Source organism: Idiotropiscis lumnitzeri, chromosome 17 (assembly GCF_059441095.1).
Source record: "Idiotropiscis lumnitzeri isolate Australia: NSW breed Sydney's pygmy pipehorse chromosome 17, RoL_Ilum_1.0, whole genome shotgun sequence".
NCBI classification, from domain to species: Eukaryota; Metazoa; Chordata; class Actinopteri; order Syngnathiformes; family Syngnathidae; genus Idiotropiscis; species Idiotropiscis lumnitzeri.
The window spans coordinates 10846702-10862135 of record NC_142407.1 but is presented as its reverse complement, the minus strand read 5'-3'; the positions used below and the strand labels follow the sequence as shown (position 1 = coordinate 10862135).

The 15434-nt window shown below is 42.6% G+C and overlaps 2 protein-coding genes across 2 annotated transcripts; one reads left to right on the top strand and one right to left on the bottom strand.

The window, feature by feature from the left end:
• The first annotated feature begins 262 nt into the window (after positions 1-262).
• On the top strand, positions 263-5919 carry sms (spermine synthase). The gene is made up of 12 exons (XM_088280358.1): positions 263-376; positions 714-861; positions 2236-2356; positions 2515-2602; positions 2765-2829; positions 2913-3088; positions 3170-3326; positions 3477-3564; positions 3701-3815; positions 3876-3955; positions 4611-4726; positions 4838-5919. The coding sequence occupies exons 2-12, from the start codon at positions 816-818 to the stop codon at positions 4866-4868; spliced, it is 1083 nt and encodes a 360-aa protein (XP_088136484.1). The 5' UTR covers positions 263-376; positions 714-815; the 3' UTR covers positions 4869-5919.
• Positions 5408-15233, bottom strand: LOC148320207 (uncharacterized). The gene is made up of 29 exons (XM_088280337.1): positions 14945-15233; positions 14519-14577; positions 14002-14064; positions 13771-13841; positions 13258-13700; positions 13163-13184; positions 13046-13083; positions 12559-12689; positions 12412-12493; positions 12284-12321; positions 12077-12121; positions 11879-11946; positions 11768-11805; positions 11649-11688; positions 11540-11571; positions 11335-11462; positions 11128-11260; positions 10671-11051; positions 10311-10467; positions 9784-9948; positions 9219-9341; positions 8963-9008; positions 8787-8890; positions 8441-8565; positions 7780-8151; positions 7426-7709; positions 6946-7047; positions 6711-6848; positions 5408-6590 (listed from the first exon to the last, which is right to left on the bottom strand). Exons 1-29 carry the CDS (start codon positions 14998-15000, stop codon positions 6505-6507), a joined length of 3570 nt encoding a protein of 1189 aa, XP_088136463.1. The 5' UTR covers positions 15001-15233; the 3' UTR covers positions 5408-6504.
• Between the last annotated feature and the right edge of the window lie 201 nt (positions 15234-15434).

Here is a 15434-nt window from a genome sequence, read left to right as displayed (position 1 = left end):
CAAACTAACCAAGTAAGTGTACTCAGAACAACAACAACAAAATAGCCAACAGGAATAAGTCGTCAGACTCGTCACACAGCACAAAAACGCAGGCACAGTTCAATTCAGTTCACCAAATTTTGTAATTGGATTGTTTTATATTCATGGCCTTGAGGTGTTTTTTTCATGCGTGTGTGTGCGTTTGTGTAAATATTTACTATAATGACTTTGTGCGGCAGTTAGTGATAGACTCTTGCACACTGCTGCTTCAGTACACACATTTGGAATATTCTGGATACAAAACTTTGGAGCAAATTTGGACAGAGTAGCTTTTGGCTGGAAACTATTTGAACAATGAATCTGTATCTTTGATATCTATCTTGAGGTGCATGTACGAGTAAGTTCTTTTTTAGGCAAAACTATTAATGGGCATTTTGGTGCAATGGTGTTACTAGTGCATGATCAATATCTAATAGTGTTACTAGTGGAATGCAATGATTTAGCATAAAGATTTAATTGTGTAATTGTAGCCCAACAGTGGTAATAGAAGTTGGTGCACTTGTTCTATGAATCCAAAGGGTCAATATCACCATAAATATTCTTTCACAAACGAAAAGCGTTTGACCGCATCGGGGAGGAAGATAACCATCTCGCATCGTATCACTACTCTTTGCTCTCGTCTCACTGAAGCTGCATTCGGCTGTGTTCGTTCGTTCGTCTGGCCGATGTTGCAGAGCAAGGCCCTCCCCTCCCCTCTCCTCCACTCAGGCTCGGAACTTAAACGCACACACACCGCGCCTGCCTGCGCCAGGAATGGATAACGGCTGCCTCCAAACATGGCACTGCGACATTATACTCTCGACTTCAGCCTCTCGACTGCAGGTAAGAGGGCCCCAGCTACCGCACTGTGGTGGCGCTGAGCTGCATGCTAAGCTAGCTGGCTAGCTTCCAGTAGACGTTAACCTGCTACGATGTCACTGCCCTTCAAAATGTGATAACGATTTTTGAATGAAACGCCGTCGTCAAAATGCACGTGGACGTGACATTTGTGCTGCAAATTCTCAGCATTGGATCGGGATGCATGGAGGAAGCGTTAAAAAGTCACATTTGCAATTTATACGTCTTTTTTTGGGGACGGGGCGGTTCACATTTATTAAACGCTATCCATGGAATAGTTTGTCATTCTGTCATTGGTGGCGGTGGCAGTGCCATCTTGCGGTCATGTGGAAAATAGCGCAATGACACCGGAAGTGAGTGAAAATCAGTCAATGACGTGCATTCATTTTAATAGAGGGGGGGGAACCCCAATGCGTCTTTTAGATTCGACATACATCGTAATTGAATTTGTAATATAAGTATGGTATGCCATGTTATCACCATAGTCTGAATTTGTCCTTTATTGTTTTTGGAGTAACCTTCACCATAATTAATGGCCAAAGTCATTTCCCTGCAAAAAAATAAAACGCAGCAAAACATTATTTGTGTCCTCCTGCAAGACCAGCAGCAAAAGCAACCAAGATTCAAACACCTGAACCTTCAGTCACTCTAACAACTAGGCCACAGCCAGCCAGCACGACCAACATGTTGCTTTTGCCCTGCTAATAGCCGGTGACACCAGCAAGCTCTCTCCATCCATCCATCATGAAATCCGCAAAGGTCTCAAAGCCATGGAAAGTGTGTGGTGCGTGTTTATGTGAGTGTTTATGAATCAGCAAAATTATTGACAAAGTCACTGCGGGGTAGGGCGTACCGACAGGACGATGGCCCAGCTCAAGTATGCGATATTTGTTGCTGGTTGCTATGTAACTGAAAAGGATGAACCCTTGCCTTTGCATCCCTGGCTGGAGCTGGATAATATGGATTTGTCAGCTTCACAACAAAAAGCCCTGGCAGCAATTAACAGCAGCACGAAAAAGGGAATGCTTTTATCTGATTTTCTTTTAAAGCACAGCAGGATCTTGAGGTTTAGTCTCTCCACTTCTTTCATTGTAGCTTACTAGGCTGCCAAAATATCTTGAAGAACAAAAGGCAATAAATATGACTGTGTACTTTTTTTAATCAACCCCAGATGTAGCACTGCTCTCGGAGGAAGGGAATTGACTTTTTTTGTTTTTTTTAAATGACATCACTTATAATTGTTTATAGTACGGGACTTTTTATTCTTGAGTGTGAATCTGACTTTTATTATTGATAGATGATGGAAAGGAGAGACAAAATTCCACTTTTTCAACCCCGCACTCTCTTTCTTGTTCTCAGTTGATTCTGCATCAACAGTGCCAAGCCTGCTGTCCATATTCCATGAGCAGGAAATGACAGAGACCGTACACGACACAGACGGGCGCGGATACCTCGCCACCTTTGTCGGAAAGAACGGCAGGTCATTACTGAAGAAAAAAAATAATAAACTATTTTTTTAGTGAAACCAAGAAGTTGAATAACCATATTGACCTGTGTGGATGTGCCGCATCCATTTAGCAAAGCAAAGTGCTTTTTATTGATCTGTGCCCCATTTATTTTCCCCTCTTTACTCCACAGGCTTGTTATTCTGCGGGTGCACGCCCACGGCTTGCTCACTATTGACCTGCAGTGTTATGAAGGCGATAACATTGCTCAACTAGACAATGTAAGTGCCTTTGACAAACACGCATACAAGCTCCAAACCTGTTTAGTAGCATGCTCGCTAGAAAGTCAACACTGATTTCTGAAAAAATGTACTGTACGGATTTGAGGACAGAATCCATTATTTGCGCTGTTCCCTTCATACAAACTTGTATTTTTTTTTCAGCTTTTAAATACACTGGAGAAGAAACTAAAGGTTCTCTTAAATGGCAAGATAACGCGCATTAAAAGGTAAGGCCCTCAAATCAAACTTGTTGCATCGCCTTGAGGCCCCGAGTGCTGCAAACGGCATGATTCCGTGTCGCCGTTACCAGGCTGCCGCCCCTCATCCGAGGAGCCAAAGTGGACCGGTACTGGCCCACCACCGATGGAAGGCTGACCGAGTACGACATTGATCGCGTCTTGTACGACGAAGACTCCGTATACCAAAACATTAAAATATTGCACTCGATACAGTTTGGGAACATGCTGGTCCTCAATGGAGATGTCAGTAAGTGTTGTACGGTCAGTCCGCTGACGCGACGGAATGCCGCGCGCGTGTAAATGTTTCGGTAACGACGTAACTGCGCAGACCTGGCGGAGAGCGACTTGCCCTACACGGAAGCAATCATGGGCAGTGGAAAGGAGGACTACGCCGGCAAGGAGGTTCTGATTTTAGGAGGAGGCGACGGAGGCATCCTGGCTCAGGCCGTCAAACAAAAGCCAAAGATGATCACCATGGTGGAGATATCCTTTACTGGTGCCGATTCAAGGACTTTATTGAACGCGTATTAAGCGACGCCCGGGCACTCGACGGCAAACAGTTGGCTAATAGTTAGCCAATTAATGAACCTATTTTGGTGTGATTGGCATTTGTTCCTTGATGAGCTTGAATACATTGATCAGAAGGTGATTGACGGGTGCAAAAAGTACATGAGGAAGACGTGCGGCAATGTGCTGGACAACCTGAAGGGGGACTGTTACCAAGTGAGTATCACGAAAACACATTTTTCTCACTCGATGCTTCCGCACACGCATTTACAAACGCGTCTGTAAAGCGACTTTGTTGCTCAAATTGGAAGAGTCAATTTTGGCACGACGGTGAAACGTGTTGTGTTGCCAGATTCTCGTGGAGGACTGCGTGCCCGTGCTCAAGAAGTACGTCCTCGAGGGGCGGACGTTCGACTACATCATCAACGATCTCACTGCAGTCCCAATATCCACAGAACCAGAAGAAGGTTTGCCGTCAATGATGCTCGGTCATCCAACGTGAGAAGTGACGATCTTTATATTTGCAGACTCGACGTGGGAGTTCCTTCGTCTCATTTTGGATCTGTCGATAAAAATCCTGCATCCTAAGGGGAAATATTTCACCCAGGTGAGCATTGCATTGTTAGTATTACTATTTTGTATATTGTCTATTCCTTTAAACGAAGTTCATGTTATGAAAAGAAGCCCATTCTTTGCCAACTGCATTTTTTTTTTTCTTCAAATTTTTTACTTTGATAAATCGAGCCATAGATGAGGCGCACAGCATTGAAAAGTGTTCCTTTTGTCTTTTCCAAACGGACCGCTTTAATGAACCTTAAAATGCTGGTTAAATCCGCCATTCAAAGGAAAGCTATCTTTGCAAAGTCTCTGTAATTAGTTTTCCGTCTCAGCATAACCGAGATTGGAATAAGCGGAAACCAACGTCAGTCCGCTGTGCTCGGGGGCACCCGATTCAAAATGTTTTCCTGATGTGCATGACGGTTGTTCAAGTGGACCGAAATGCACTCTAAAGGGTCTTAACAACGCAAAATAAAAATATCACATTCAAATATGCTCCTTAAAAGTTCTGAGCAAATTTAGGGGTGTTCGGAACAAATTGATGAGATGTTCAGCAAGCGCTTTGCTCTTCCGCGTCGCATTTCATCATCGCCACAAACTTGTTAGTGGGGAGAATATTTTGAAACCAGCACGTTTGTGCGTGTGTCACATGTTAGGACGATAATTGCTATTTTGTGACGTCCTCTGTCTCTTTGTGTGGTCAGGGCAACAGTGCAAATCTGACAGAGGCTCTGAGTCAATATGAGGAGCAGCTGGGAAGACTCTCCTGTCCTGTGGACTTTTCCAAAAAAGTGGTTTGCGTGCCCTCCTACATGGAACTGTATCCTTGTGTGATGTGATGAGGAGACAAGATTTGGCGTATGGTCCGGTTGAGGGTGACTTGAATGTGACCGCTCATAAAAAGTGCTTCTTCCTTAAGTGTGAACATCAGCTGGGTTTTCTACACCGTGTGGAAGAAGTGACTTTTTCTTTTTTGTTCTGCTGCCGGAACGCGAACAGGCTTTCTTCTCTGCTGTATCGCTCGCTCGGTGTATTCAGAGTGAGCGTCAACACGCTTACTGTAAAAAGCTGTACTCTTGCGCAACGCCCACAATGGAGTCATCCAAATCTTCAGCGTAGTTGTGTCATGGCACCCAAAACACTTCAGATCTGTCGGGACAATTTTTTTTTTTTTGCCACCCCTTCCCTTTCTGTACACGCTTCTCTTTGACCTTTTAGTTGTGTTTTTAAATATTGTTTGCTGCAAGCCAACAAGTCCATTTTTTTTTTGAAACACCTCGCGTGAAGGCCCGTTAATAAGTATGCACTCTTGTGAACGCTCTTTCGAGGTTTGAACTGTGAGATGATACACTGATAATGTTACTGATACAACCGTTGCTTGTGTTTGTTGAAATGAGCATGAATTGAATTGCTTTGACGACATTATGACTACTTATACTATATTTTAAGATCCAGTATTACAATCCCACCCCCAAAAAAAAATCAGTGTTTACAGCAAAAGTAATATTGAGTATGCTTGTATTCTGTGGGGAGCAAAGAAAATATTCATTTGGTTCAGTGACTAAACATTGTTTGCAAAGTTGTCGGAGTGCACCGCATCATACTGGAAGATGTTTCGAATCGTTCCTATCCATTATGTAAGTCATTGGCATGGGCCGGCAGCATGATACTGTAAGCACAAGAAGAAACAAATTGTTTTGGATATCATTGGATGACGCGGGTGGTCATAAAGTTTGTGGTCGGTCTGTGTATTTCACATGTTTGTGAAGGACGGTGAATGTAGCTCGCGTAGCACGTTTACAAGCGACCCTGAGGGACTCGGTGGCATTTATTTATTCCCTCACGCCATTAAATAAGATTGTTCCACTGTTTTGTTTTTATTCTAATTGGTAACCTTTAGAAATAAAGTGCTTTTGGCTGAACAAATGTTGTTAGTGAAATAAAATGAAAGAAAGCCTTTGTATTTTAAAAAGCATGTGAAGTCATAAGAAGCCTTAAAAGGTAGCATTGGGGGGGGAAAAAAAAGTCAGATTCAAATCTACGACATTTTTGTCAATTGCATGAAATTCTGTTCGTTGGAAATTAAAGAACAGTTTTCCCTTTCTCTGTCGAAATTGAAAGATAAAGTTCAGTCACATTTTAAAACTACAGTTGGTTTAAACATTCAAATTAATCATTCGTTGATGCACTTGGCTCAGTGTTTTTTGTTGGAGGAAAAAAAAACTGTATCATACACTGGCCCAAAAAGAGCCATTCTAAAGATAACACAAAGATTGGGAAATTTTGCAGTGAATTAGCGTGTCATTTTGAGACATTTTAAACCCACTTCAACAAATACCCTCTTGTTCATCAACGTACAAAAAGACAATTTGTGTTTGCTCATTTTTCAGACGGCAAATGTGTTCGCTCCAAATGCTTCAGTGGTTTGGTGGTTGATGCTTAAGGGAACAAATCCTCACAAATAAGTTAATCTATTTGTGTCACCAACACTGAATGAACAAAGAGAACGTTTAAACTTTCTAAGGATTCTGACAAACTAAAAAAAAATGGAGAAAATTGTCTAAAAACCCCCCGCAATGTGTGCGTGCGTGACTTCGTTCAATGGTTTCTCTGCTCCCCGTCGAGTTCGGCGTCCACGGCAGGTTCTTCGTCGGCGGTGATGATTCTGTCGCCCAACGGATTTCCTGAAACAAAACATCATTGTTATTAAAATAACCCTTCATGGGTTCAACAAGTAAAGCCACATCCACTAAGAGGAAGAGACAAGTTCTATTTGGTTACTATGGCAACTTTGATTAGGTGACCTATGCCATGAGTCTGCTCCAAGTTGTGATTGAGGAAAGACGACGAGCTGGACGCCGACGCCAATGAGGACGGAAAAGACGTCGGGCGAGGCACTGAAGCTCTCTTCACCATCTTCTGAGTTGCCGTGCGACTCCATTCTGTGAACGGGCCAAGAAAAAGAAAAAAAAGTCGGCGACTACAACTCCATGTATGGACTGAACAACTTTGGAAAAGTAAAAAAAAAAAAAATGTCACCAGAGTTCTCAGCTCGCCTCATTTTTCCTAAACAGAGGTATGTCTGCCACTGCCTCCTCACCACGTCTTTTACCGCACAATGGAATACAAAGATGAATAAACCTACCAAAAAAGGACGCATGTTAGTGTGGATGCAAAAAAAAAAAAAAAAGTTGAATGAAATGTCCATCTCAAATCCAGTTCCTGTCAATTTTTTTTGTTACGCCAACCCCCAGCAAGAAGTAAACAATTGGCGCCATTTTCTTTGCAAAACAAACCGTAGAGTTAATACTCGCAGCACACAATGGGCAAGGAGAGCACCACTGCCGACTACTGGAGTGGAGGCGCAATTACACTTTATTGTAGTACGGCAGAAAAAAAAAAAGAAATCACATCCGCCACGAGCCCCCACCCCCCCAGCATCGCACTGCTCAAATCCAAACACGTGTCTTGTCATCTTGAAACTTTGGTAACTTTTGCGAGCGAAGATCCGAATCTGACCTTGGAAGGCGTTACAGATGGCGAAGAGGTACATGAACGGCAAGTTGACGGGCCCCCAAGCGAAAAAAGCGAAGCCCCAGGTGAGGCCGAGCAGGATGGTTACGCCCACCACGCTGCGCACGTCCTGTCCGGTGGTGCGGTGCTGCGAGTTGTGCGGGTTTTGCCGCTTGATCTTATGCAGCTGGACCAGCACCACCATCAACACGACCAAGTTGAACAGGAAGATGACGCAGAAGTAGGCCACCACCGCCACGTAGAAGGCCACGTCGTTTTTTAGCCAGCAGCTGTAGGAGACGTCAGGGGATTTAAAAAAATAAAATGTGTTGTGGGATATTACAGACAGCGAAGACTCACAAGTCGTCACTTGTGCCGTCAGAAAACCTCCCGTAGGACACCAGTCCGTAGTTGTCCTTGTCGACGGCTATGACGATAATGACCACGATGACGGGGGCGCCCCAGCCCGCCAGTGAGAACCAGAGGACGTAGCGCGGGACGTGCGTGTTGAACACCTTGACGAGGGCCAGGTACATGTGCACCCCCTCCAGGCCCATCCAGGTGAAGGCGGCCAGGAGGAAGTAGTGGAGGAACCAGGCGGTGGAGATGCAGAGTCCCACGGCGTCCGGGTACAACGCCAGCCAAGCGTCCACCAGGAAGACCAGGTTGAGCAGCAGCAGAGCAACGCACAGCTGGATCAGGATTTTGGAGGAGATGTCCTTGCGCAGTTTGCTGCAACAATATCACACAACACGGACGCATATTCGACAAATCACAGATGGAAACAAATCTAATGTTATTTTGGGATGGCGAGTGGCCCACTGAGCCGAATCAGTCATTTGATTGGTCCAAGAAATACTCTGATTGCCTATATAGTTTCTGAAGGCCCCAGACAAAACCAAGTCGGGTTTCAAACTACAGTGACATGACAAGAAGAAAAAAAAATAGACCTCCACTTCACATCACTACTTGAAGCTGTACTCTCGTCCACTACTGGTGTGTCGCGGCACTCACGACTCACTCAAAGGCCACGTATGTGAGAAGCGTCAACACCAGGAAAATGGCAGAAATCCCGCAGCCGATGTAGGTGATGAAGGTCAAAATGGTGGCATTCACTCGACTGGTTAGAGGCTGCCTGGCGAGATCCTGGACGATGAGGGAACATTAGACGCTCACGACACACAAATATCGACTCCATACAAGAGATGCATTAAAAAAAAAAACAACGCATTACGCAACTTTAAATGCAGTTTTCATTGATTAATTGAGACCACTACAAGTTCATATCACAGTTGCATAAGATGAATGGCCTCCAAGAACGACATTAGACGCATCTTATTCCAGTCAAAAGTCGAACAAACGCTTACCAGCAGAATTGAGAAACTGGTGAGATGGTTGCAGCCACAAACCGTCACGTCGTCCGTGCTGTTGTGGCCAGAACAGCCGTTGGAGTTCCAGCCGCCGGATCGCTCTGCCAGCGGAAGCACAATTACCGCACATTCCAACTCTACAGTTCTAGAGGACGCTTCAAAGCAAAACTCACCGTTTAATGCAAAGTCCCAGAAGACGCACGTCGCCACATAATTCGCCTGCAATTAAATGAGTTGGAAAAACATACATTGAAATGAGATCAAGTGTTAAAAGTGAGAGCTTTTGCGACGAGGGGAATAAACACATGTTGTTTGGCTTCATCATCTGGCTTTAGTTTGGAGAGGTAGGGTTTTAATTTGGTTTCAATTAGTGTCGCCACAAACCAGAAAAATGTACAAATACTGCACAGGAAAACAAAAAACACTGACAGGAATGGGTTCCAGGTTCCTGAGGCGGATCACAACTTCCTCCTGGAGTCCTGAGAGCGTCAAATTGGCCAAACTTGCTGCCAGAATCCCGCTGTTAAGTCGACGTGTTCCTAAAGATCGATCCTGCATGGACACAGACTGTATTGAGTTTCAAGTGTCCCCTCGGCATCCCGATCAAGCAAAAATGAATTTAAATATTTCCTGAATTCTTTTTTACTTCCACATTTAAAATGTGACCTGAGGGAACTTTTTTTTGCCTCACTTGAACGAAGTGTAATTGAACATTCAAGACGCTAGGTGGCAGTCGCGCGCTCATTGTCAGAACATGCGCAGGGAATAATTAACTCTGTTGGTCTTTATAGTGGTCCTTAGACAGGTGGGACTTTGTAATAAAAAAAAAAGGTGAAATTCAGTTCAGTTGATCAATTTATTTTCAATTTTTTCAATATGGTGAATTTGGGGTTTTAATTGACTTTCAGCTCTAATCATAAAATCTCACTGTGCGTAATGAAGCTAAGTCTCTTTCCAGAAAATTCCACTGCATTGACATGCACTTGTGTGTGACCTGAAATAGAGAACTCTTCTGGTAAAAATTGAAGTGGACTCTGGAGGCCATCTGCTGCTCCACCAAAGTGAGGTTTTGTGTGAGTGAGGCGGGCAGTGTGATGGAGCCCTGAGGGATGAGGGAGTCGTTCCTCACATTCCTTTGAACCCTGCGATCCACTCGGACCTTAAATACAGCACACACGCATAAATGGATTTAACATTGAGAATTTCCTTCTTGTAAATTGTGATTATCTGTACATTAGTGCATTTTTTTCCTATACGTCATTCACAAGTGCTGGCCTATTCAAGTACTGTGACTATAATCATGCGACAATCAGTACTACTGATTTATAATAATATGACCAAAGTAAACTGTAGTCTTCTAAATTATTACTTGAGTAAGAATATATATGTATACAGTGCAAACAATATGCTCACATTTTTGTTTGGCAAGAAATGTTCTATTATCGACATTTCTCTATAGTGGAGACGCTCTCTAATTCTTTACAGTCGCATTTTGGAAATTTGGCAGTCTCAGAGGCATACCAGTGCATTGTTGGGGTCGGAGATGGAGAAGAGCAATTGTTGAAAATTATTTGCATCCACTGCTTTGACAGACAGAGCCAAAGCTGACGACAAGAGAGTTTCCGTTTCTTCTTCAAGGACCACTTTGAGGCCCACTGTATCAACAATCCTTAGAATTCTGATGACAAAGAAAAAAAGACAACATTTAATGGATGTTTGAGGAATCAGAATAAAGGCAAAGGTTTGTAATAATTCACAAACACGCAACACGCCCCCTGTTGGTCACATTAAGCAACTACATCGACAAACGACAACAGTTGAATAACTGGTATCAAACAATGACTCGAATAAATAATGAGAGGGGAAAAAAAAGAACGAAACCTGTTGGAGGAGCCGACCAATGCGTCCGCAGAGGCGTCCAGCAGGTTGCTGACGATGTGGATAGTCGTGTTAGCCAGAGCCAGGCTGATATTTGGGCCCGACAACAGCTCCTCCAATTGAGACACAAGCCGGTCCACCTGCGTGGAATTAAGAGCGGACACATTGGCGGTGAGCTCAAGAAGAGCGTTGGCTCGGCTCTCGGTGTCATTAGGTGAGACGGTGGTGACATCCGGGGATGCTGACGTTGCGTTCGGCGGGGTTGACGTCGTATTAGCGGAGGCGGTGTTTGGTTGGCTGCTTGTCACATTTGGGCTGGCTGTTGGCGATGCCGTTGGAACACATTTATCCTTCAACTGCACCACCACGTTTTTCCCCGATTGACTTGGAAACAAAAATTGATGCATTTAGATAAGTGAACATTGACAACCATGTCATAGCGAGCGGACCAGTTACAGACCAGATCTGGGTGGAAAGTAGAAGGGGAGACCCTTCATGTTCCCGACAAAAATCTGCATGCTGGATTGTGGTGTTAATCCATATGAATTCCGAGTCCAACGAATTGTCACTACCTTTTGGACGGCCGCAGATAACTGTAAAAGTCAAAGAATGAACAAGGTTAGAAGTCCACGATGCTGTAATTCGCAAGTCAGCAGAATCTGCCCACCTGCTCTCGTTGCCGTTCCATCAAACGTTATATTCGCCTCCGATTGAAACACAGTCGTGATGGCTGCGGACAAGTTACAGATGGGAACCTCTTCGGCCAACTGTAAAATCACACTGCAACTTTGAGGGCTAGAAGGATCAAAGGTCACACGTGTAAGTCAATCAGCCTTTCGGCAGAGGTGATGTGATGATTTCACGAGACTCACTTTGTTACAGCTTGACAGTCCACAGTGGCGTTCTGAGCGGGAAAAAAAATAATTTTAAGATCAGAACATCAAAAATAGTCTGACTTTGTGTACAATGGTTTCTTTGTACCTTGAATTCAGAAGCAACGGTCGAAAAAGAGCATGAGACGCTAGAAAGAAAAAGTCCAAAGATTACACTCAAAGTGGACAAAAACAGCAGATTTGGTTCATTTTTTAAAAATAATTTACTTAATTGTTGGAAAGCAAGTCTGGTTCAGCTGGGAAATCTGTTCAAAAAGAAGTTTATAATCTCATGAACAAGAGTTGCAAAATGCATACTTTGGGACTTTGTGAGCTTACCAGCGACAAAAGATAGGAGTGGCTCATCTCAGAGTCTTGAATTGAAATTTCAAAAGTGTAATATGCATCTGAGAATTAAAAAAAAAAACTGGTTTGAAAAAAAAAAATCTAAAATCATCACCTGGTTGTTGGCCGATCACATTAATTTAATAAATAAATATTAAATTAAAATTTAATTAAATTAAAATTTAAATTTACCTGTCCGATTGCAGGAATCTGTACAGCTGCAGTTTTGATTATTATCTGCAAAGGGTAAAAAAACAAAAAAAAAAACATGTTGATGTTGACTCAAACTGTAACGCTTTCTTTGCTTTGTGTTTGTTTAGTTTACAACTTTTATGAGGTCATCATTTAAAACGTGGACCATGAAATTCTTCATCCTACGAGGAACATGTTGTTGCTCACCTGCACCGCACGGAGGTGCGCCAAACGCTGACTTTTCACTGTCAAATGAAATTGCCAAAATTCATCATTGTTGACACGAAATAAATAGTGCTCTCTTATTTTTTTATTAGAAGAAATCAACAGTTTACCATTTTGAATGGTTTGAATTCTGTTTATAAATACAGACGTTTTCGTCCACTTGATCACTGCTGCAGTCGTTATTCAGGGGATCTGTTCATTTGAACAGACAAAGGTTAGGTTGAGAAAAAATAACACAAAAATATTGTAGCACTCACTCAAACGATTGGCTCGTTTTCCCGCTGCGTGGATGTCGGAGGAATTTTGATTGGCTGCGCAGATGGTTTGCAGGATGCAGCACGCCGACACGTTCTGCCTCAGCTCCAGAACCGCCAAGCAGTTGCTCTTTCTGATCAATAAGAAGACATTTGATTGGTGCTCATACTCACATTGGGAACACATGAACCGCACAATCACGCTTGAATATCACTAAATTGTACAGGTGTTCTTAACTCATTCACTACCATTGACGGATAAAGACGTCAACCTTTTTTTTTTTTTTACTTGGCTGGTCGTGAATGAGTTAACGATTACATTCTGCCTGCAAAGAAATCAAAGTATTTATTTTGTCATTTTAACTTACTATACTGAAATTCAATTCTCTGGTGAATATTTTGGATTTTTGCTGGAGACCACACAGCAAAATAAAGTTTTTCTAGTTTTCAAACCAAGATTCATCTTATCTGCAGCTCAATCCCAACCTACCTTATTTCCGAATTCTTCGCGCAGGAAACTTCGATTCCCTGTTACAAATCAATCCGTGTGACCGATCAATGCAAATTAACATGATCGGGAAAATGACAAGAGAGCGTTCTTACGCACCTGAAATAAGCCACTTGATTTACTGGGAAAGAATAAAAGAAATATGATTACCAAAACTGTTCATATTTTGTAAGTCGCGAAAAATGATGACATGCCTGTTCGTGATGGCTTCTTGAATCGAATGCGCATTCTGTGAGTTGGGAATTGTTTTTTCTGCCTTTTTGTCCGCGTTGTTGGTTGTGATCGTTGCTGCATCATTGGGATTGATGATATTTGCATTTGACTCTTGGAATGAAGTTGGAGTTGTGCCAAAGATTTCTGGTGCCGGAACCATTTCTTGGTTTTGGAACGCGACAGTCGCTGTCGTAAAGTTAATGTTTTGTAATGTAGTGGTAGATATCGTGAGAAGGTTTTGCAGTGCGTTTGTGGCTGCAGTCGCGTTGTTGCTTTGTAACGTGGTCGTCGGAGTGGCTGCGGTGGTGATGTTGCTTTGAGGCCTGTCTGCAGGCGAATTGTGCAACTGAGGTGGTAAAGTTGTTGTGTTTTCAATGTGTGAAGAAACACAGCTCCCCAGATTGTTTCGGAACACCTGCTGGAGCTGAGACAAGGGAGGGAAAATTTTATATTCATGCTTGGTTTCACGGCGAGGCATCCGATTCCAAACATACCCAGGATGTAATTTCGGATTCATTCTTCGCAGGCCCCGTTACATCTATAGCAATATCCACGAAGTAGTAGACTGCAGTGAGAGAGGACAATCAAATGAAAACAGGGAGCAGAAAAAAAAAAAATATATATTTGACATTTTATAAGAACTCAGACATCATCATTTTTCCCGGTTTCAGCAGAGGGTCTAGCCTTTGGTCGTTCAAGACATACCCACAAAGCAGCAAGTTTACCTGAAGTCTGAGCACTTGTCACATGAGGCGGCGTAGTGGAAGTCTCGTTACAAGAAGCAAGACCTGCATAACGAGGAAAGGAAAACTTTGTATTTATCAATAGTGGGTGACTAAATTATGTAAGATGTGACTTAAATGGAGACTCTGAAAGAATCTGCAGAATCGTGGAGTTAATTAAGTGTTATCATTGCGCAATGCACGCAGATGGTATTCTGACTGGGACAACAGGTTTCCTAAAAAAAAAAAAATAAATAAAAAAATAGAATGGAATGTTTGAATGTGTGGATAACATGACAAGTGATGGATGACGTCAATTCAGGTATGTGGCTCGTCGCTTAAAAATAGAACTGTACGACTACAATGGAGCAACATAACAAGAAAATAAATTTTTAGTCCTGGAAGATTTTTTTTCTTACAGTCATTTATTTATCAGTGTGGTTCTAAAAAAAATAATTTTGAACTTGCTGTTCATAAGAATTTTTTTTTTTAATTTAATTTTGTGTTGTTGTGACTTTACCTGTGAATAGTAGAAGCAGGTGGACGATCTTTGTTGTGTGTGATCTTAGCTTTTTCACTCTGTAACATAACAAACACGTCAATGTTTAAAAAAAATATCCATGACAGTTGCATTTATTGTCTATGTAACGCTAATGTCGGTTTGAATTCACATGGACCCATCTGGGGACTGACTAAAAATATAGATTTGTAAAAATATAATCAAATAAATTGGAAATGGGGGGGGAATGGACTTCGGTCTGAAGAGCACAAGGCATGACTTTTCATCACACCTTATGGTCTCCCCTTGTGTAATATGTAATAGGTGTCTATTAGTTTCATCATTAGATTTTCTTTAGTCAATAAAAATTTGGAGGGAGAAAGAAGTCCCGCTAAACAAAAGGTGGATGTCAAAGTGTGAGCCTTAAAGAACGAAAAATCAAGTTACCTGAAGAAGGTTGAATCGACATGAGTCCGTGAATTTGTCCACGATGTTGTCCACATTTTACTGAGATCACATCTCCCTCAAAGTCATATCCGAAACTGTGCAAGAAAAATCCAAGTAACTAGATTAGAAAATCCATGGTCCTTCTTGACATCACATTTGTCACAATGGCAAACGTGACACACCCCCTCAGTCATCAGCATGAACAGGTCAACCTCACAAAAAAAATAATAAACGATAGATAAATCACTCAATGCCACACATTTCCTTGAAGGGACGTGCTTCTATTGTGTTCAGTTTAGGGTGTGCCCTTGCTGAGTCGCTGTCAAGGTACTTTCAATGGAAGAGGTGACACGTGCTTATTTCCATGGCAACAAAACAGAGGTGAAACAGACTTGCTAGAAGAAGTCAAATTTAAGAAGTAGTGTAAGTTACTTCATCCCAAAAAAGTTAAGCTACATCAGTGACGCTCACACAAGAACGATGGCTATCG

Coding starts and splice junctions, on each gene's coding strand:
- sms (XM_088280358.1), top strand. CDS start 816: ATGGCACTGCGACATTATACTCTCGACTTCAGCCTCTCGACTGCAG. Junction 2,830..2,912: donor AAGATAACGCGCATTAAAAG/GTAAGGCCCTCA, acceptor CGCCGTTACCAG/GCTGCCGCCCCTCATCCGAG. Junction 3,327..3,476: donor ATGATCACCATGGTGGAGAT/ATCCTTTACTGG, acceptor GCTTGAATACAT/TGATCAGAAGGTGATTGACG.
- LOC148320207 (XM_088280337.1), bottom strand. CDS start 15,000: ATGTGGACAACATCGTGGACAAATTCACGGACTCATGTCGATTCAACC. Junction 13,842..14,001: donor GACAAGTGCTCAGACTTCAG/GTAAACTTGCTG, acceptor CTCTCACTGCAG/TCTACTACTTCGTGGATATT. Junction 10,468..10,670: donor TTGGTCGGCTCCTCCAACAG/GTTTCGTTCTTT, acceptor CTTTGTCATCAG/AATTCTAAGGATTGTTGATA.